The sequence below is a fragment of the Notothenia rossii genome (assembly GCF_949606895.1).
Source record: "Notothenia rossii genome assembly, chromosome: 3".
NCBI classification, from domain to species: Eukaryota; Metazoa; Chordata; class Actinopteri; order Perciformes; family Nototheniidae; genus Notothenia; species Notothenia rossii.
The window spans coordinates 93,353,397-93,376,317 of record NC_136901.1 but is presented as its reverse complement, the minus strand read 5'-3'; the positions used below and the strand labels follow the sequence as shown (position 1 = coordinate 93,376,317).

Genomic DNA, 22,921 nt, shown 5'->3' with positions numbered 1-22,921 from the left:
AGCAGCTAACGCTAAGCTAAGCGACGGTTTAGCTCATTAGATAAATACATATACTTTATTAAAATAATTATTTACCTTAAACTTAGAAATGATTGTGTCACAGCAGAAGTGTTTTCAGGCATTACGCAAGTTAAGCATATTTAAAAGATACAATAAGATATAATAAAAATGAAGCATTAGCAGCAAGTTTACACACGGGACACATATCACTAGAGTATCTAAAGAATACACAATATACAGAAAATACTGTATACATGGAGTACATTAAACAGTCTTACTTGCTAATGTTTGCTTTCTGTGTTAACTTAGTGATAGTTAATGACACAGATAGCGTTATAACCGTGGTTCAAACAACCGTTAATGTCACTTTCTATGTGAATAAAGTCATTTTAATCAAATAAAAGTGAACAAACTGTAAGTTAGAATGTAAGTTGCGACACAGATTATGATGAATTATATCTAAATATTTGTATTGTATTAATAATAATTTATACAGAAAACCAACTTGTTATCGTAATGGTTAAAGTCATTTGCATGTAATGTTAATAACTATCTGACCTTTCTATCATTTTCTCCTCTGCTTAACATCACATTTACTAAATGGATCAATTTGGAACATGTTTACGTCACAGCAGCATAGATGAGACAAAGCACTGCACATGATGTGATAAAACACTACATATAAGCATCTAGAAATGGAACATATCATTGAATAAACTTTTTGAATTCCTCATCTTCACTCCTGACAGTTTCCCACCTGAAGCAGCTCTGTGGTCTTCATCAGGACCCAGTGTCCCCAGAGAGGACCTGAAGCAGCTCTGTGGTCTTCATCAGGACCCAGTGTCCCCATAGAGGACCTGAAGCAGCTCTGTGGTCTTCATCAGGACCCAGTGTCCCCAGAGAGGACCTGAAACAGCTCTGTGGTCTTCATCAGGACCCAGTGTCCCCAGAGAGGACCTGAAGCAGCTCTGTGGTCTTCTCAGTGTTTCCAGTTTAAAATAAGGTGTGTGTGTGTGTGTGTGTGTGTGTGTGTGTGTGTGTGTGTGTGTGTGTGTGTGTGTGTGTGTGTGTGTGTGTGTGTGTGTGTGTGTGTGTGTGTGTGTGTGTGTGTGTGTGTGTGTGTGTGTGTGTGTGTGTGTGTGTGTGTGTGTGTGTGTGTGTGTGTGTGTGTGTGTGTGTGTGTGTGTGTGGTAACTCCTTTATGTTACAGGATGAATCCTCAGTTTATTGACTTGTTGTTTCTAGTCTCCTCCTGACTTACAGAGTCCTGGAGCTGTGAGTTTCTCCTCTTCAGTGAAGCAGCTTTATTACTGTCTCCTATTGTCCCAGACAAAGTAGCATTACATGGAAATATTCAAGTAAAGTAAAAGTACCTCTAAATAGTACTTAAGTACAGTACTTGAGTAAATGTACTTAGTTACTTCTCACATCTGCTATGAACCTACGAAGTAGCTGTAGATTAGTTTTGTTGTGTCTGTCGGTTGTATTGAGTTGTCTTGTTTTGTGTCAGCTGTAGTTGTGTTGATTATTTCAGAGACCCATCCGGAGAAGGAGAACTGAGAGCAGCATGGAGGAGAACAAAGAGACCCCTGGAGCTCAGGTCAGTGTGCACTTCCTCACAATATATTCCTAATTCCAGCGTTTCCGCCAGGCAGGCGTCTTGCCGTCATTTGACGCCCTTATTCAGCTCGGAACGCCCTGAACTCGAGCCAAGGGCGTCCAAAAGAGTTTTTATCGCTTGAAGTGACGAAAAAGGACAAGGACATCCCTCTGTTGGAGGGGCAAAGGAGTCTGGTGGGATTCTTTTCACCGCCAGCGAAGCGTGTTCCTGTGCTAGTGGAGCACGCGCGTGAACTGCGAGCGCCGGAGCCTCGCAGCGGCGAAACAGAGGCTCTGGTAAACTGTGGTAACGTGAAGATCCGTTTGGGAGCCGAAAGAGCCGGCTCTTCTTAGTGAGCCGAGCCAAATGATCCGACTCACTAAAAACAGCCGGGATTCCTATCACTAATACGTAAAGAGATAGTATCTATAAGGGACGGCTCAATTCAAAATTCAAGTCCAGGGTTTCCCACACATAGACTTTACTTGGGCCGTCCAGGTTTAACGGCCACCAAAGTATATTTCCCGACCCATTCATTATTATTTTTGTATCCGTCTGCGAGCACGACGCCATCTGCAATCGATTTGCTAGTAGACAATGATCCCTCGCTTGCTGTACCTGTTCGCTCTGCTATCGCGTGGAGGGTCTGCTAACAAGCAACCAACAGAAAGGTTCATGTTAATGTTGTTGCACCTCATGAATGCCTAACACTGTTATCCCCAAATGCCTAACGGCCCGTCCACACACAGGCATGAAAAAAATCTTTCAAAGCTTCGCCCATTCGCTTGAATGGGGTGAGTGACGTAGAAGATTTGTAATCTTCGCCGAACTGCATTGTGGGGAGCGGAGCATGGCTTTGCAAGCATCGTGAGCATCAAAAGTTGAGCAATGTTCAACTTTTGATGCTCCCGATGCTTTCGAAGCTGGCATCAGCCAATCAAATCCCGTTTATGCAAATCCCGCCAGTACAAGCGCTAGCCAATCAAACCGCGTGCAAGCTGGGAGAGCCAGACCGCATTTAATTTCCTCATATTCCAAACGAGATATTACGGTAGCAAATCACCCGGTTCTTACGACCAGAACTATTTACCGGGATACAAACCGGAGGAACCAGGCATGGAGGGAGGTGGCAGAGACAGTGGGTGAAACTGGTAGGTTTTCGCCTGTTTGGAGAGTTTATATCCAGTTTACTTCGTTTTAACATTGCTATTGCTTTGTATGTCGGGGGCGGGAGATTCATGTGATTGGTTGTTGGTCGCGTTGCTTGCAAAAAATCGCCACGCTTCAGACACGCCCAGCATCAAGATTTTTCAAGATTTTTTTCATGCCTTTGTGTGGCCCCGAACTCGGACAACTAGTAAAAAAGAAAAATGTCTCTGCGCCTGTTTGGGACTATTTTTGGGTTTACTCGTCGCCAGTGACTTCATCCAGCACAACGAGAGACAGAGGCACTTCTTTGGGAATGTTTAAGACGGGGTGAGTGAGTGTTGACATTTTTTAATCCTATGCAACTGGTTGATGGTTTTGTAGTGGAGGTCGGACGGTTTTAAAAACGAAAGCATTAACGTGCTAAACATTCACGCGAGTAATCCAATGAATCAAATGGAAATAAGGTTTTTAACACATGCACGGAATAATATTGCCAAACTAGTTAGTGAATATAGCAAACTTTATTCAATAAGTCAAGTATTTACTCCCGGAAAATGTTTATGTATGATGATATATTGTTAACTTAGCTCACAATGGAAACAACGTCGGACATCTACAAACGCGTCCTGTATCCGATCTCAAAATGTGCCATTTGCACAATGTGTCATGTATGCAGCCCTTGTTTTGCACTTGCGCGCATGTCGCGGCACTTTGCGAGCGTGTACCGGCTCGGGCTGCATTTTACACCGAACATATAATATACAGTTCGAAACATCTATTTGCCGCCGAATGCCACCTCGCTCAAGTCGACCCAAGTCATACCGTCATATACCCTATTCCACGGTATGATGTCAGCAAGGTATGACGGTATGAAAAAAATGATACCGCCCAAGCCTAATATGAATGCACATTATGGTTAGATAGAGGTTAGAACGTTGTTGTCTACGATTCTTTATTGTCAGATCAAGTCTGAAATGTGACTTGCATCACAGCAGCTCGTTGTGTAACATCAACATAGACACATAAAACAAACACAATACATGAGGAACAAACAACAAACATCAGTGCATGACATTAAGGATTTTGGCAGATGGCCCTGCTGGCCATCTAAGCTAATTTACAGATGGCCCTGAGCCCAATAGAGATTGCCCTTAAAAATGCGCGCGGACGAAATGACGCACGAAGGGTTTGGGGGGCCTCCCCCTAGAACATTTTGATTTTTGCAGGTCTTAGATGCTGTCTGGTGCATTCTATGAACTGAATTATAAGTTGAACCACCACAATATTACAATTTCAATTGTATTCTTCATTTCACTTGTTTGTGTTTGCTCTCTTGCATGCCCTGCATAGCTATAATGAATACTTAAGTTGTTGGTCAAGACACTTTCCATCTGATGAAGGCAAATGCCTTCCCAGATGTAAAAAAGTAGAAAACATTACATGCAGTTATAACTGCCAAAACAAACATTATTTACGCTATTATGGCCCCTGTTAAAAATGTTTGTAACGTTATCTACTGTAAGTTGGTCGAAGGAATGCCTCCTCATCCGGAAGCTGACCGAGCAGCAGCAGTCGAGAGGAGCCGAGCGCATCCGCGAAGCACACAAAATGGCGACGTCAGAGTTCCCGTTCTAAATCTAAATCTCTTCGGTCAAAATGTCCGGTCAAAATAATTTCCCTTTAGCGCAATACCGCTTCAGTTGTGCCACTTATGTGACAGACAAGAAGAGTATGTGACAGACAAGAGTAGTCAATTCTAATGTGTAACACTTAATGTGGAGAAAGAGATGTCCTGGATGGGTTGATTGTGCGTTGATCTGTTGCTAATGCCTCGGGTTTCCGGTGGGCATGTAAACAAATGCATAATGCTGCGCTATACTTTGTGGCCTCACCCAGTTGCATAGCGACACTTATTGTTTAGGTCACGGTGTCTTTTAATAAGCAGGTAGTCATATCATTAGCTAGAACTAGCTGGATCTGATTGATATGGACATAAATGCGAGTGAAGTCTAATCTGACGGGACAGAGAGATCAGCTGCTGCTGATGAGTCGACACGCAGCTCTGCATGATCACATGCAGCGTTGAGCAGACAAAACACACACTTCAGGTTAGAATATCACACGTAGCTATTTTTAATTACCTCTCAAACTACCGTAACTAGTTATAGATATGTTTAGTTTCACTGTCGGGTCACTCATTACTGGATCCGCAAGCTGCATGATACTGGCATAATAGATTGCCCGATCGGGCAACCAGCAGGTGAGGCTTCATGGCCCGAGCTAAATACTAGATGGCCCCGGGCCATCGGGCAGCCCTTAATGTCGAGCACTGAACATGTAACATAACAGCAGGATCAGTGAGAGCTGCTCAAAGAGCCTTCAGCGTGCATCTGATCCGGATTCAGCTCTGTGTTTACTGAGAGGATTGACTGGAGCACAAAGGATGCTTCAGGCTGACTTTAGTGAATCTCCATTAGATGGTAGTACTTCAGATTCTCTGTTAGAGCATGCTTTGGGTCCCAGATGATGCTGTTGGACAGCCTCTCAGGTTATTATGGTCTGTGAGTCAGAAAGTCTCTGACAGGGTGACCAACAATCTTTGAGCAGATTTCTAACAGGTGGAGCAGTTTTGCCGAAGTAACAACATGCTCATACCGTTTAGTAAAAACCATGAATTAATGCTTTGACAAGTCTGCAGACAGACGGCAGGCGAGAAACCTTTTAAAATGCGTGTTTTCTGAATGGAGATCGGCTAAGCTAACGTTGTATATGCTCCGACCGTCCACACTCCCAACAACGGCCTATACAGACATAAATAAACCAGCGACTGTATTCGCCATGACACAGACAGTCTGTGGTTTGTACTTGTTTCACTTGTGTCTAGTTTCTGAACAGATATGAGGAGCTCTGAGGGCTAACAGCTAACGGTTGATGTTGGTTGTGTGGTTCACATTGAAGATGACGTCACGGCTCCACCTACACTGCGTTACTATAGTTACTGCCCCAGTTTCTAAACTGTATTGGAAACGCAGGATAAAGTGAGCCTGGCCTACCAAGGCCTACCTATACCGTACTAAGCAGTGCGAGGCCCTGCCGTGGAAATGCGCCATACGTGGATGTCATTGAAGACCTTTACAAGAGCAGTCGCAGAGCTGTGGTTTGGACGAAAGCCTGACCGGAACACATCCAAACAGCTATTTAAATGCAAGAAGTTACTCAACTGTTGAAAAACAACTTTTTCAATGATTTTACCTAGAAATGGGAGGTTTGATATGGGCCTGTAATTGTTCATTACTGAAGCATCTAGATTATTCTTTTTTAAGAGCGGTTTAATGACTGCAGTTTTCAGAGCCTGTGGAAAAACACCTGAGTGAAGAGACTTGTTTACTATGTGAAGTAGATCTGAGGCCATGCAAGGAAAAACATCTTGGAAAAATCCTGTTGGAATAATATCAAGGCAGCAGGAGGAGGATTTTAGAAGTTGTATAATGTCCTGGTTTTTATCATTAGTCTGATGGAACTGTGTCATGGTGTTTGAATTGAATTTTAGGTCGACACAGAGACAACACCTTTGCTGTACCTGATGCAGAGGCACTGACTGCTTGCCTGATTTTCTGAATTTTGTCAGTGAAGAAGGCAAAATCATTGCAGGCCCTGGTGGATAGAAGTTCAGAGGCTACTGCCACTGGTGGGTAGGGCTGTACCCGAATAATCAAATATCCGAATATTCGTTCGTTGGAGTACTATTCGGGTTTCAATTTCGTTATTCGGATATTCGTTTTGTTTGTTTTTTCCGGGTTTTTCCGGGTTTTTTTTCAAATGAGAATTTATTGAAATCTCCAATATCAACGTAAGAGCTTGTTCGGGGGGTGCTAACACTTAACCATAAACATTATCGTTTACTTTCTCCGTCTTTATATGTAGATATTACTTTTCTCTGTCACGTTGTTTCCAAAGCAACAACAACTTCCTGTCAACAGCGCTACCTCTCCTTCAAAATAAAAGCATGTCCATAAATAGGAAGCCAAGCCAAATTACACTTAGGACATATACAACTGTAACGAAAGTAACAAACACAATGCGATATCCTTTTCAATTTCAAAGAACACAAATTGGGTTGATAACTATAAAACAACAATACTGTAGAATAACAAATTGTATGCCGTGAATAAACCAAAATACACGTGTTGAAGCGGTTCGCTGCTGATTACTACGCCCCCCCCCCCGCTGGCCGAATATTCGAATATTCGCTGCTGATTACTACCGAATATCCGGAGCCCGAAAAATGGTATTCGGAACAGCCCTACTGGGGGGTTAGTTAGTCTGTCGACAGTAGCAAACAAGGCACGTGCATTGTTTTTGTTTTTGGCAATTATGTCAGAGAAGAAAGACTGTCGGGCAAATTTCAATTCCAAATTATAAAGGCCAAGTCTCTCTTTATAGATTTCAAAATGAACCTGGAGATTTGTTTTTCTCCACATACGTTCAGCTTTTCAACACTCTCTTTTTTCTGTTCTCACGGTCATGGCCTTTCTCCATGAAGATATTTTCTTGCCAGTCACTTCCTTTACCTTAGTTGGAGCTGTGGCATCTATAACATTTTTATTGTTGAATTAAAATGATCTACTAGCTCATTTAGTGAGATGTTAGCAGGGGCAAGTGTGGAAGAAACATTCTGAGTAAACATTTCCCTAGTATTTTCAGTTAAATATCGCTTTGTGGTTACCTCTTTTTGAACATTTGTGTGAACAGAAATAGAGCTCTCAAAGGAATGATCAGAGAGTGCAACATCAGTCACCACAACCCCAGAGATATTCAGACCCTTTGAGATCCTTAAGTCCAGAGTGTGCCCCTTATTGTGCGTGGGCTCCGTCACATGCTGAGTCAGTCCATAGTTATCAAGACAGCCCCTCTGTCCTGGGGGTTGTCAACATGGATGTTAAAATCACCAACAATGACTAGATGGTCAAAGTCAAAACACACTATAGACAGCAGCTCAGTAAAGTCATCAAAAGAAGCTAAAAGAAGCGAGTAAAGAGCACAGCTGAACTCCCACAGCCCTGGGGGGCCCCTACATTGGTTGTGATGGCAGATGACAGGGTTTTGTTAACCTTCACAAGTTGCTCTCTACTGATGAGGAAAGCAGCATACCAGTAAATCAGGTATGGATTTACTTCCATTTTGGCAATTTTTGACACCAAGATGTCTGCTTGAATTGTGTTGCTGCTGAGAAGTCTAGGAAGAGGGCTCTTGCATAGGTGTGACGTTTATCTAAATGTTTAGTGATGATATGAACCAGAGTAGCAACAGTACCACCCCCTTGCTTATAGGCAAATTGGTATAGATCAAGTATTTCTTGTCCGTCACAATAGGTTTAGCTGAAGAGGTCATGGTTCTCATGGTGTCCCACACTTTTTTGGGGTCTTTGGCTTTAAAAGCATTTCCCAAAAGCTCTCTGTGTGCCAGTTTTGATTCCCTCAATTTGACTTTCAGTTCTTTCTCTAAGTGATCCCATAGCTATTTTCCTGTTTTTTATAACTTTTTTTAATGTCCTTAGTCACATATGATTCATTACTTGCATAGATTTGTATTTCTTTAGTGGGAACACAGAAGTTAATATAGTCTTTAGGGATGCTCGGATCGATCGGTCACCGATCGAGATCGGCCGATACTCACTCTCTACCGATCGATCGGTGCTCTCTAAACATGCCGATCGCATGACGTAAAATCATAGACTGTATATATATCTGGTTGACTTCCCTTCAGTTTGGTCTTATACACTGGTATCATATTCACAACATTATGATCAGAGTTCAGTATTGGTGGTCTGTATTTAGACACATAAGAGGTTTCTCAATACTGAAATTTCCCCTCCTCGACTCCTCGGTCCTCCGGTAGTGACCCGGTAATGAATTTCAGCGCGCCATTTTGAAGGACATGTCATTTCTCTAAATAAGGATCGAGCATCGAGGAGGCTCTCTGGAGGAGCTCTAACCGAGGAGACACTGATGGGTCCTCCACGGATGCATTTCCGGGAACGGTGGAGGCGTGATGCACGGCCGGACTTATCTCAGCCAATGACAGCTCTGCATGCATCCCCTGGATATTATTTTAGAAACTGCTTTCATCACGTTGCGATGTTTCCAGAGAGAACAGCTGTGAGGTCCGTGCAGAAAGCAGAGCAGTGTGTATAATAGGGGTGTAACGGTTCACAAACATTTCGGTTCGGTACCTACCTCGGTTTTTAGGTCACGGTTCGTTACGTTTTCGGTACAGCAGAAAAAATTATCAAATAACATATATATATATATATTTGTATTATTATTAAACTTTGAATAATGTATTAACTCAAATAAATATAAAATATAATAAAAGAAACATTAAGGTGCAGCATTTTGATGAACTGTAATAATCTGTATTTGAACTTTACTGCACTAGTACTCACACAACATAAACTATTAGTTTTGGGTTTTTAATTATTATTAAACTGAATATTCACTCAAATAAATACAAAATATAATAAACATTAAGGTGCAGCATTTCGATGAACTGAAATAATCTGTATTTGAACTTGCAACATAAGGATATTTGGCGTTTGTAATAGCTTTGGCTCGGTCTAAACTTTTTGCGAGTGGTGGAGGCTTAAATGCTAGCGGGAGTTGGGTTTGCACTTCAGTCTTTTGGTACCGGTGATATTCACGTTCGGGTGATGCCTTTTTAAATGAGTGCAAGTTTGATGTATTGCCAGCCGCGTAACAATTGTTAGTTGAACAATGCCGACAAACAGCTTTGGTTCGGTCCACCTGTCTTTGCCTGTCATCCTTGTACGTAACTGCAAAACCAAAATGTTCCCAAACCGGAGACTTCAATGATGCTGAAGGATTTTCGAGCTCAACTTTATTTGCGTTCGCCATTTCGCTAGTTCCTCAAATGACTGACTAAATTTGAACGCATCCCTCTGACCAGCTCTCATAGTATGCCTCTCGTCCAATTAAATGACTTGCTCGCTCTGACGCGTTGAACCCAATGTGAGCAAATTACTCTGAATGCTGAGGAAACCTGAGATTGATTCCAAGAAGTTGTTCACGTTCTCAATTTTTTTACGTTTAACGGTATGTTCGTTCGGTACACACGTGAACCGAACGGTACGGGTACGTATACCGTTACACCGCTAGTGTATAATATATATCACTCAGTATAACAGGCCTACTCTCTTTATTTGCTTTAGTCGATATTTTTCTAAGACCATTTAGTGCTTCACATAATAAAATACACAACGGCTGTAGCCTGATTATGCTTTACGAGCTGTAGTAGGTGTGTGTGGTACAGTGTGTAGGTGTGTGTGGGGTACAGTCTGTGTGTGTGTTGTACTGTGTGTGTTTTAAAGTGTGTGTTGTACAGTGCGTACGGCGGACCGACGGGTCTCAGTTGGTTTGGTGTCCTCTTTTAATAGCCTATGTGTAAATACAACTTTTGGCCCGTAATTGAAATTCCCCATTTCAGCGACCAGAGAGAGGGGGGGGGGGATATATCCAGTCTCCGATTGTGTTACGTCATTATGAGAGTGCTCTCATACTTGTTTGATTCTGAAATTGTATATATTTATATAAATGTGTGTGTGTCCGCATCTGTAGCCTGTTATTGTCTCATTATACCGCACTGTGAATGAATTCAAAGTAAATATATAAGTCATCATGAACACATCTGTCCATCAGACAGAGGGCTGCTGTGTCTCCTGTCCTCATTAATGGACGTCTCTTTAAAATGACCGCTCAGAGGAGTGGAGTTCTCATTTCTCTAACCGCCTGCTGCTTCCCCTCTCTCCTCGGTTCCCCTCCCTCAGTTCCCCTCCTCAGTCCTCCGCTCGCATCTCCTGTGGGCGGGACTAAGTATCGAGGATAGGAGTCGAGGAGGGGAAATTTAAGTATTGAGAAACCTCTATTGGCTCCTTTATCATTAACAAAGCATTTGTCCAGGATATTCTCTTTCCTGCTGTGATCCCTAACATACTGCTGGAACCCAGGTAACACAGTCTCCAGGCGACATTGCTTCAGGTCCCAGAGCATTATTGCCAGTGGCTGAGTTGTAGCTCGTGAACACAGTGTCCTCTGCCGCTGGGAGGCACATAAACAACAAACAGTAAAATACACCCGAATTCTCTGGGCAGATAAAAGGGTCTTAACGTCATGCCGAGAATTTCTATGTTGGGATTGCAGGTTTTACATTTGGCTGAGTATGATCGGCACTACAGATCATTAATATACACACAAATACCGCCTCTTCTGGTTTCCCCCGAGTTCGCATCACTGTCTGCTCGAACAAGGGTGAATCCAGGTACTTCAAAGAGAGATTCAGGCTTTGTAGATTGTAGCCAACTTTCCGTGAAACATAATAAAGAGGCCTCAAGAAATTCATGACGGTACCTTGTGTATGTCCTTAGTGTGTCCACGTTGTTGCTCAATGAGCGCAGGTTTGTGAGAATGATGGATGGAAGTGGTGGCCGGCTGAATCTCTGCCGTAGGCGATTCTGAACGCCTCCCCTCCTTCCTCATCTCTTTTTCCTGGTGTTTCTAACCGGCTCCCGAGGGATTTCATCCAATATCGAAGAGCACAGGTGGCTTGGTGTATTCGTAGGAAGCCGATCGCATTTTAGCTCTAGCATAGCCTCGCGGCTGTAGCAGCGTAGAGGCCGGGGCTCCTCGCCATACCTGTTCGTGCTGTCACTCAGGTGTGTCTTGGAAAGTTGAATGGCCAGACATGTTCTGCAGAAGGCAAATGTAATCCACAGGATCAAAAGCATGGTCTCTCAAAATGACGTTTCATACAGACACAATAAAGTTTAGACAATAATTAGACCAAAAAAACTAAAACAAGACGAACGGAGCATACTGAGACTCGCAGTGACAGGATGCCGTCTCCCTCTGTCTCCTGAATACCAGGGGTGGGAGTAAGTCATCCATGTGCAAGTCTCAAGTTACTGGGGTGAGAGTCAAGCAAGTCAAGTCCTACGAAATTCTGATGAATAACCCCAGTTTCCGCATTTAAATCAGTTAAAAGACAGTGGTTATGAAACTAGGGTTTTATTTTCAACATTAACAACAATGAAGAGTGAGGCTCTGCAATCATAAAACAGGCAATAGGGGGAATAATTGGGCAGTATAGTGTGTGTGTGTGTGTGTATAGAGGTGCGTGTGGTTAAAACGTAGCAGCCTGCGGTCGCTCGCTAGCTGTTCTAATGAAGGTAAACACAGTGAAGGCACAGCTCTTTGCGGCTGGTACTGCTCTTCTGAGATTCTGCTGAGTTACACGTTACTGCCTCCTGGTGCTGCGGAGATTTCATGAAGTGAAGGAGGTTTTTCTTCTATAAAACAGCTGTGGGCAGCAGATACTGAGTCACAGACTCTCCTGTGTTGCCGATCTGGTGCTTGAACAAATAACTCTACACCCCTGGTCGAAATGTCCCTAAAATGAAGTCCGAGTTTGAAATATATCTCAAATAATGTATGTATTTCCCCACATAAACATAACAGTCTGCAATGAAACGGCTGTCTCCTGTGCGCTCCACTTCCTACTTTCTACTGCGAACGAGATACTTTCTCTTTTCTTTTTTTTTCATTGCCCTCTAGGGGCTTAGTAAATGCAAATATTTTATTTTAAAAAGTAAAGTCCTTTCGAGTCATCTGTCTCAAGCCTAAGTCAAGTCTCAAGTCATGAATTCAAAGTCAAGTCGAGTCTTTTATCAATGTTAGTCAAGCAAGTCTCAAGTCAAAAAATATGCGAGTCAAGTCATGTGACTCGAGTCAAGTCATGTGACTCGAGTCCCCCACCTCTGGTATATACTTTGGTTAGAATATTGCTGTATTACTGTATCAAATATAATACAAATATAATAAACACAAACAGTTGATAAGTAGTATTTTGTTAACTCAAGGTTTATATTAAGTGAGTTTTTATTGTGTTAACTTGTGTATTTATGCTTTTTAGATTGACTTTCTCTCTTTCTCTGTCCGTCTGTTCTAGAAACCGAAAGGAAGAGAGAGACGTCACAGCTGTCAGCAATGTGACAAATCCTTTACAACATCTGAACATTTAAAGAGCCACCTGCATATTCACACGGGAGAAAAACCATATAGCTGTGAAGAGTGTGGGAAAACTTTCACTACATCAGGTGCTCTCAAATCACATCAACGTATTCACACTGGAGAAAAACCTTACAGCTGTGAAGAGTGTGGGACAACTTTCACTACATCAGGTGCTCTTAAATCACATCAACGTATTCACACTGGAGAAAAACCGTACAGCTGTGAAGAGTGTGGGACAACTTTCACTACATCAGGTGCTCTTAAATCACATCAACGTATTCATACTGGAGAAAAACCGTACAGCTGTGAAGAGTGTGGGACAACTTTCACTAGATCAAGTGATCTCAAATCACATCAACGTATTCATACTGGAAAAAAACCTTACAGCTGTGAAGAGTGCGGGACAACTTTCACTACATCAAGTTATCTCAAAACACATCAACGTATTCATACTGGAGAAAAACCATACAGCTGTGAAGAGTGTGGGACAACTTTCACTAGATCAAGTCATCTCAAAACACATCACCGTATTCATACTGGAGAAAAACCATACAGCTGTGAAGAGTGTGGGACAACTTTCACTAGATCAAGTCATCTCAAAACACATCACCGTATTCATACTGGAGAAAAACCGTACTGGTGTGAAGAGTGTGGGAAAACGTTCATGAGATCAGATGCTCTGAAATCACATCTTCGTGTTCATACTGGAGAAAAACCATACAGCTGTGAAGAGTGTGGGGCAACTTTCACTACATCAAGTTATCTCAAAACACATCAACGTATTCACACTGGAGAAAAACCGTACTGGTGTGAAGAGTGTGGGAAAACGTTCACTACATCAAGTAATCTCAAAACACATCACCGTATTCATACTGGAGAAAAACCATACAGCTGTGAAGAGTGTGGGAAAACTTTCACTACATCAAGTCATCTCAAAACACATCACCGTATTCATACTCGAGAAAATCCGTACTGGTGCGAAGAGTGTGGGAAAACGTTCACTAGATCAGATGCTCTCAAATCACATCTTCGTGTTCACACACTCTTAAAACCATAGTGGTGTTAAGAGTGTGGGAAAACAATTTCTTAAAGTATTCACCTTAAAGGCCATGAGCGAGTTTCACTGTTCATTAATCTGCCGAGTAGTTAATGTTGTGACTTTAAACTTTGATTGGGATGTTTTTGATAGTTCCTGTTGAGTTAGCAGTCTGTTCTGGTCTAAAAGAACCAATGATTCATGTATCTAGAACATATTTACAATGTTTTCAGTTTGATCCTATTCTCTTGTTGAAATGATCAGACTAGCAAAAATAAAATGGCCTTAGAAAAAGACTCGCAACCCTGCATATCTGTTGTGTTTTGCAGCATATTATAAAAATGTCATTCCCTTATTTTCAAATACCACAGGTTGTGTAGTGATGTATTTGAGGTGTACTGTCCACATTGCAGACCTGAAGTCGTGCAGTCAATGTATGCAAAGTGTTAAGGACCTTGGTCTCTGAGACTCAAAAAAGCCTTTCTCGCCTACCTGTCCACTTTGCATACCTGAGATCCTGCAGTCATTTCTCAAAGATGGTGTGGCATATAGGGTGGTGCAATATCCTGATAAGACTGTATTATAGTGGAAATCTGAAATCCTAGAAAACAAGATAACATTAGGATAATCAATTTATACAACCCATGTCCAAATCTAACCACTGATATATTTAAAGAAATAGCAGGAAATAAACATAGGAAGGAAGTTTGGTGTGGTGATTTCAATGCACACAACAGTCTATGGGGCAGCAACCATACAGACAGTAACGGAAATATAGTGGAAGAAATGCTTGAGGAAAGAACACTGGTATGCCTTAATGATGGACATGGCACAAGAGTAGATGTCCACAGGGGGAAAGTCTCATGCCTGGATCTGACATTAGTGTCAAACTGTTTGGTTCATACATGCAAATGGTTTGTTTTGAATAACTCCACTGTAGGAAGTGACCATTATCCAGTGCTTACTAAAATGAATACTAATGTATATATGCAGGAAGGAGGTGTAATAACCAGGCGGTGCTTTGCTAAAGCCGATTGGGGGAAATGTAGGATATGGTGTGAGGAGTCGGTACACCTGCTAACATCAGAGGGAAGCATAGAGGTCATTACAAGCCAAATAACATAACATATACTAAATGCAGTAGAGAACAGTATACCCAAAGCACCAACCAAGGGTAGGAAGAAAGTGGTGCCATGGTGGAATGAGGAATGCAGCAGGGCTAATAAAGAGCGAAACGATGCATTTAGAGAATTAAAGAAAGACATGACACAAAATAATGTTATAGAGTATCAAAGGAAAAGGGCAGCTGCTCGAAGGACAATTAAATATACACAAAAGAGAACATGGAGAGAATTGTGGTCTACCATTGGCAGAGGAGTAACATTAGGTGATGTCTGGTCCATGTTTAAGCAGATGAGTGGGAAAAGGAAATCCATTAAAATTCCAGCTTTGGTTGATGGGGAGAGGCTGGCAGTGACAGATAAAGAGAAGGCAGGTATGTTAGGAAGGACACTTGCAGCAGTACATAGTGGGGAGCATCTCAGTGATATCCATAGGCAGCAAAAACAGCAGTTACTAGCAGAGAATGAGAACGTGAAGGAGAAGAGACAGGATAATAGGTCAGCTCTTGATGTGGAATTTACAATGTCAGAACTCAAAATAGCCTTACAAGGTACAGGATATACCACCCCAGGACAAGACCAGCTATGTTTAGACAGTTACCTATGGAAACTATGAAAATGGTGCTGAGTCTTTTCAATAAAATCTGGAGAGAAGGAGATATGCCAAGTGTGTGGAAAACAGTAATCGTGCTACCATTCAATAAGCCAGTGAAAGATACAGCTAACCCTAGTAACTACAGACCAATAGCTCTTACATCACACCTATGTAAATGGATGGAAAAGATCATTGTCGGTAGGCTCTCACATGTACTGGAACAGAAAGGGCTACTGAGTAGTTTTCAGAGCGGATTTCGTAAAGGGCGTTCCACAATAGATGCGTTAGTAAGAGTGAGTAACGATGTGGAAAAAACATTGAAAATGAAAGAGATAATGGCAATAGTGTACTTTGACATTGAAAAGGCGTATGACTCTATGTGGAGGGATGGGCTACTGATCAAATTGGGTAGAATGGGTATTGGAGGGAGAATGTTCAATTGGGTAAGGGCCTTTTTAACAGACAGGACATTTAGAGTAAAGGTTGGAGCAGATATTTCCAATTATTTTGAAATAGGAAATGGTATTCCCCAAGGGAGTGCAGCCAGTCCAATATTATTTAACATCATGATTAATTATATATTTACATGCTTTGACACATGCATCCAATCGGCTCTGTACGCAGATGATGGGGCTATTTGGATGAGGGGAAGAAATGCCCCATACGTAATGGAGAATATAGCTAGAGCGATTAAAAAAGTGGCGAGGTGGTCATATAACTGGGGATTGAAAATGTCAGAAAGCAAGTCATGCTACATGGTATTTACTAGGGATGCACCGAATATTCGGCCACCGAAAATAGTTAAAAAGGCCCTTTCGGTTTTCGGCCTAAAGTCAGAGAACAGGGTTACGTTGATCATACTCCGCTTATTTGTCCGGGTGTTTTGATTTCAAGTGGTGGAGTAATCCCGAAGTGGTGAAAGTCTTTGCAGTTACACCCCCTCGAGAAATGTCAGCTGAACACGTTTTACAAATCGCAATCTGCGGCTCTTTCTCTGATATTATAAAATATCTCCAAGAAGCAGACATGTTAGGCTTGTTTGAGATGCGTTGCGGCTCACCTCGAAAGTAGACGATCGCAGCTCAAAAAGCTCGCCTGAAGTCTATTGTTGTTGCACAGATTACAGGTACTGAGACAACGAAATGCAGTTTAGCTTCTAACCAGGAGTGCAACAAGCAGTAAAGTGAAAAGTAATGTACACAATCTAGAATAAAATATAGAATGAATTGAATGATGAATAAACAGTGAGGGGTATGAATACACACAGCAGCCTGTGAGCAGTATGAACAGTGTGTATGAATATGCTAAGATGTATAAAGTATGAAAACGGTAAGCAGTGCAAGTATAGTATAACATATGTAGATATTAATTTCATGATAAACATTGTGGAACACTGATGAAAAATGTTAATGGAGGGGGCGACGTAAAACTGACACCAAACAACAACAGACTTTTGCCGAGCCAATTGGAGAGCTTCATCAGCAGCACGGGGTAAAACCCACCAATGAGCGCTCAGCTGGAGATACCAGCGAGTCCTTTCCCATCAAGCATTTTGCTTCCGCAGCCCGTGGAGAGGAACTGCGCCTCCTCGCCGCGCCTCGCTCTCAAGGCTGCGGGCGTCTTTGTCCCGCGAGATTTCAACGTCTCATGTGATCGAGCCTCCAGAGCAAGTCGGACAAAATGACTAACCATCATGCAACGCACGAACAAGACGTTGATCGAAATTGCGCAGGTCTGCGCAGGTCTCGCTTGTCTCAAACAAGCCTGTTGGCTGTGAGCCAGCCGCGAGCATGGTCGCGCGCCTTGCTTGTCGCTGCGTTTTGATTACGTCATCACAACAACACGTTAGGTTACCAAACTTATAGCTGCATTTGTTGTTGTTGAAGGCCTGGCTGTTACAGTCTTTATCTACACTATTTTGTTGTAGGCCTACTGGCCTAGATGTTTATGCAGTTTTAAAGCACCTTGGCTTTGTTCTGAATGCACTTTGTTGTAGTTATCCTACAGAGAAAAGAAAATGCACTTGACTTGGAATTAATGTACTGTATGCATTCAAAAGTGCTGAATAAATGTTTTATGGACCCATAATAGTGATTATTATTTAAGTTAAGTTTTGCCATAATCATGTCTTTTTCCATAATCAGGTAGCTGAACAACATTGGTAAAAAATGTATACATTATATATATATTTATATATATATTTCTATTTCTATTAATCATTTTCGGCATTCGGTTTTCGGCCAACTGTTTCCTATTTTCGTTATCGGCTGTGTATTGGAGCGATAAAGTCATCCCCTATCAATGCAGTTCTGATAGAAGTACGAGAGACGCCTCTGGAGATCAGAAGAGAGAGACTTGCTCTGTCATACTGGGTCAGGCTACAAGGAAGTGGAGAAGAAAATATTTCAAACAGAATATTACAGGATTGCTGGGAATATGCAAAATTACAGGGACGTGGGTTTGGCTGGACGAGTAAGGAAAGAACGAGGGCATATGGAGTGGAGAATATCACGTTTGCCAAAGCAACCCCATTTAGCAGTGTTCCCCCATGGCTGTTCCCAGAAGCTAAAATAGATGTGAGTATTGTAGAAAGGAAAAAAGAGTGGCAAATAAATGAAGTGGGAATTAAAACGAGTATCTGAACGAAAAGTACTACAATTACCTGCAAATGTATACAGATGGTTCTAAGAACAAGGAAGAGTGTGTTGGAGTTGGCATATACATCCCAGACTTTAAAATATCTATTTTAAAAAGAACGTCTGATCAATTATCAGTGTATACAGCAGAAATGCTTGCTGTAATAATAGGATTGCAGTGGGTTGAAGAGATCAGACCAGATAGGGTGGTGATATGCACAGATTTATTGTCCATATTACAAAGCATACAATCAACAACAACTACTAGGGAAGACATTCTCATAGAACTGAATCAGAGCCTGTTAAGACTGCACATAAGCGGCATAGATCTGCAGTTCTGCTGGGTGCCTGCTCATGAGGGGGGGAAAGGGAACGAGTGTGCATGAGGGGGTGAAAGGGAACAAGTGTGCTGATAAATTACTAAAAAGTGCACAACAAAAGCAAATAACATTACCAGTTCAACTTGGTAAAGGAGAAGGAAAAGCAGTAATTAAGAAGAAAGGGATGGAGATCTGGCAGAAAAGGTGGGAGAAAGACCGGCAAAGACTATCATAAAGTACAAAAGACAATTACAATTAATATTCATAAAGAAAGAAATAGAAGGGAGGAAATCATGATGACTAGACTCAGAATAAATCACACAGCTTTGAATGGTACGCTGTGGGTCATGGGGAAAAGTGACAGTAACAAGTGTGGGAACTGTGCAGTAAAAGAAGATGTAGAACATATCTTGTTACACTGTGACATCTATAAAGCTGAAAGAGAAAAACTAAAGGATGAAGTTTTAGAGGCAGAGAGGGAGTGGAGTGTGGTTGGTGTTTTGGGAACAAAAGGAGAGGGAGTAAGAGCTACCAGAAAGGCACTGTTTCAATTCTTGATTGAAACTGGGGTAGGAAAAATAATTTAACATTAGGTCAGGAAAGAACATAGATTTGTTTTTTGTTTTATTTATTTCATGGTTGTATTGATTTATTGATTTATTTTAATTTTATTTTGATTAGAGCATAAGTTAAAGAGTTGGAATGATGTGATGATACATACTCATGTACAGTAGGTGGCGGTATGCACCTTTTAAGTTGTTTGCAATCCGCTAAAAAGCAAGAGAAGAAGAAGAAGAAGAAGAAAAGCAAGAGAAGAGAAGAAGAAGAAGAAGAAGAAACCGAGAGAAGAAGAAGAAGAAGAAGAAGAAGAAGAGGTGGTGGTGGTGAGTGGATTAACACACGCAGAGGTTTCATTAAGTGTATTTACACCTGTTTGCTTAGTTTACAGTTAATCACGAATCAGAAGTTATCTTTTTTAACACAGCTGTAATATTGGAAGAAAGAAACTCACAAAAAAACTTTAAAATGTGCGCCAAAAATATTCTCAAATTATCTTTAAATAAAGGCTAAAAGCTATTGGCTAACAGCTAAAGTCTAAAAGCCATCGGCTAACAGCTACAGTCTAAAAGCTAAAGTCTAACATGCAACGTCTAAAAGCTATCGGTTAACAGCTAAAGTCTTAAAGCTAACGGCTAACAGCTAACAGCTACAGTTATTATTCCAGTTCGGCTCTGGGTGAGTAACAGTTGATTTGTAATGCTAAGCTGACTTTATTTTAGTTATTTATTGCACCAGTTGTCTTTAAGACAGTTTGAGTTGTTGTGTTGGTGCTCTTTACCATAGATATAGTTTTAAATATATGCTTATTTTTCCCATTGCAGTTTTCAATATATAGCATTTTTCCCATTGAAATGAATGGGGGTTCTTCAGTTAGCAGCTAACGCTAAGCTAAGCGACGGTTTAGCTCATTAGATAAATAGATATACTTTATTAAAATAATTATTTACCTTAAACTTAGAAATGATTGTTTCACAGCAGAAGTGTTTTCAGGCATTACGCAAGTTAAGCATATTTAAAAGATACAATAAGATATAATAAAAATGAAGCATTAGCAGCAAGTTTACACACGGGACACATATCACTAGAGTATCTAAAGAATACACAATATACAGAAAATACTGTATACATGGAGTACATTAAACAGTCTTACTTGCTAATGTTTGCTTTCTGTGTTAACTTAGTGATAGTTAATGACACAGATAGCGTTATAACCGTGGTTCAAACAACCGTTAATGTCACTTTCTATGTGAATAAAGTCATTTTAATCAAATAAAAGTGAACAAACTGTAAATTAGAATGTAAGTCGCTAAACAGATTATGATGAATTGTATTAATAATAATTTATACAGAAAACCAACTTGTTATCGTAATGGTTAAAGTCATTTGCATGTAATGTTAATAACTATCTGACCTTTCTATCATTTTCTCCTCTGCTTAACATCACATTTACTAAATGGATCAATTTGGAACATGTTTACGTCACAGCAGCATAGATGAGACAAGGCACTGCACATGATGTGATAAAACACTAAATATAAGCATCTAGAAATGGAACATATCATTGAATAAACCTTTTGAATTCCTCCTCTTCACTCCTGACAGTTTCCCACCTGAAGCAGCTCTGTGGTCTTCATCAGGACCCAGTGTCCCCAGAGAGGACCTGAAGCAGCTCTGTGGTCTTCATCAGGACCCAGTGTCCCCAGAGAGGACCTGAAGCAGCTCTGTGGTCTTCATCAGGACCCAGTGTCCCCAGAGAGGACCTGAAGCAGCTCTGTGGTCTTCATCAGGAACCAGTGTCCCCAGAGAGGACCTGAAGCAGCTCTGTGGTCTTCATCAGGAACCAGTGTTCCCAGAGAGGACCTGAAACAGCTCTGTGGTCTTCATCAGGACCCAGTGTCCCCAGAGAGGACCTGAAGCAGCTCTGTGGTCTTCATCAGGACCCAGTGTCCCCAGAGAGGACCTGAAGCAGCTCTGTGGTCTTCATCAGGACCCAGTGTCCCCAGAGAGGACCTGAAGCAGCTCTGTGGTCTTCATCAGGACCCAGTGTCCCCAGAGAAGACCTGAAGCAGCTCTGTGGTCTTCATCAGGACCCAGTGTCCCCAGAGAGGACCTGAAGCAGCTCTGTGGTCTTCATCAGGACCCAGTGTCCCCAGAGAAGACCTGAAGCAGCTCTGTGGTCTTCATCAGGACCCAGTGTCCCCAGAGAAGACCTGAAGCAGCTCTGTTGTCTTCATCAGGACCCAGTGTTCCCAGAGAAGACCTGAAGCAGCTCTGTGGTCTTCATCAGGACCCAGTGTCCCCAGAGAAGACCTGAAGCAGCTCTGTTGTCTTCATCAGGACCCAGTGTTCCCAGAGAAGACCTGAAGCAGCTCTGTGGTCTTCATCAGGACCCAGTGTCCCCAGAGAGGACCTGAAGCAGGTCTGTGGTCTTCTCAGTGTTTCCAGCTTAAAAGAAGGTGTGTGTGTGTGTGTGTGTGTGTGTGTGTGTGTGTGTGTGGGTGTGGGGGTGGGGGTGGGGGTGGGTGTGTGGGTGGGTGTGGGGTGTAACTCCTTTATGTTACAGGATGAATCCTCAGTTTATTGACTTGTTGTTTCTAGTCTCCTCCTGACTTACAGAGTCCTGGAGCTGTGAGTTTCTCCTCTTCAGTGAAGCAGCTTTATTACTGTCTCCTATTGTCGCAGACAAAGTAGCATTACATGGAAATATTCAAGTAAAGTAAAAGTACCTCTAAATAGTACTTAAGTACAGTACTTGAGTAAATGTACTTAGTTACTTCTCACCTCTGCTATGAACCTACGAAGTAGCTGTAGATTAGTTTTGTTGTGTCTGTCTGTTGTATTGAGTTGTCTTGTTTTGTGTCAGCTGTAGTTGTGTTGATTATTTCAGAGACCCATCTGGAGAAGGAGAACTGAGAGCAGCATGGAGGAGAACAAAGAGACTCCTGGAGCTCAGGTCAGTGTGCACTTCCTCACAATATATTCCTAATTCCAGCGTTTCCGCCAGGCAGGCGTCTTGCCGTCATTTGACGCCCTCATTCAGCTCGGAACGCCCTGAACTCGAGCCGAGGGCGTCCAAAAGAGTTTTTATCGCTTGAAGTGACGAAAAAGGACAAGGACATCCCTCTGTTGGAGGGGCAAAGGAGTCTGGCGGGATTCTTTTCACCGCCAGCAAAGCGTGTTCCTGTGCTAGTGGAGCACGCGCGTGAACTGCGAGCGCCGGAGCCTCGCAGCGGCGAAACAGAGGCTCTGGTAAACTGTGGTAGCGTGAAGATCCGTTTGGGAGCCGAAAGAGCCGGCTCTTCTTAGTGAGCCGAGCCAAATGATCCGACTCACTAAAAACAGCCGGGATTCCTATCACTAATACGTAAAGAGATAGTATCTATAAGGGACGGCTCAATTCAAAATTCAAGTCCAGGGTTTCCCACACATAGACTTTACTTGGGCCGTCCAGGTTTAACGGCCACCAAAGTATATTTCCCGACCCATTCATTATTATCTTTGTATCCGTCTGCGAGCACGACGCCATCTGCAATCGATTTGCTAGTAGACAATGATCCCTCGCTTGCTGTACCTGTTCGCTCTGCTATCGCGTGGAGGGTCTGCTAACAAGCAACCAACAGAAAGGTTCATGTTAATGTTGTTGCACCTCATGAATGCCTAACACTGTTATCCCCAAATGCCTAACGGCTCGTCCACACACAGGCATGAAAAAAATCTTTCAAAGCTTCGCCCATTCGCTTGAATGGGGTGAGTGACGTAGAAGATTTGTAATCTTCGCCGAACTGCATTGTGGGGAGCGGAGCATGGCTTTGCAAGCATCG

At 42.2% G+C, this 22,921-nt stretch overlaps 1 protein-coding gene across 4 annotated transcripts in view; it reads left to right on the top strand.

Annotated features, from left to right (window-relative positions):
• Positions 1-1,050: 1,050 nt before the first annotated feature.
• LOC307032714 (uncharacterized protein) overlaps positions 1,051-22,921 on the top strand; it is a 43,514-nt gene continuing 21,643 nt past the window's right edge. The window contains exons 1-3 of one of the 4 annotated variants that reach the window (XM_079670885.1): positions 1,051-1,600; positions 12,770-13,001; positions 13,086-20,383. In XM_079670885.1, coding sequence (XP_079527011.1) covers positions 1,568-1,600; positions 12,770-13,001; positions 13,086-13,888 — 1,068 coding nt within the window. In that variant the 5' untranslated portion in view covers positions 1,051-1,567 and the 3' untranslated portion in view covers positions 13,889-20,383. Of the gene's footprint in view, positions 1,601-12,769; positions 13,002-13,085; positions 20,384-20,988; positions 21,557-21,987; positions 22,054-22,921 lie in introns of those variants that run through there. The other 3 variants (XM_079670886.1, XM_079670888.1, XM_079670887.1) reach the window with 3 other exon arrangements.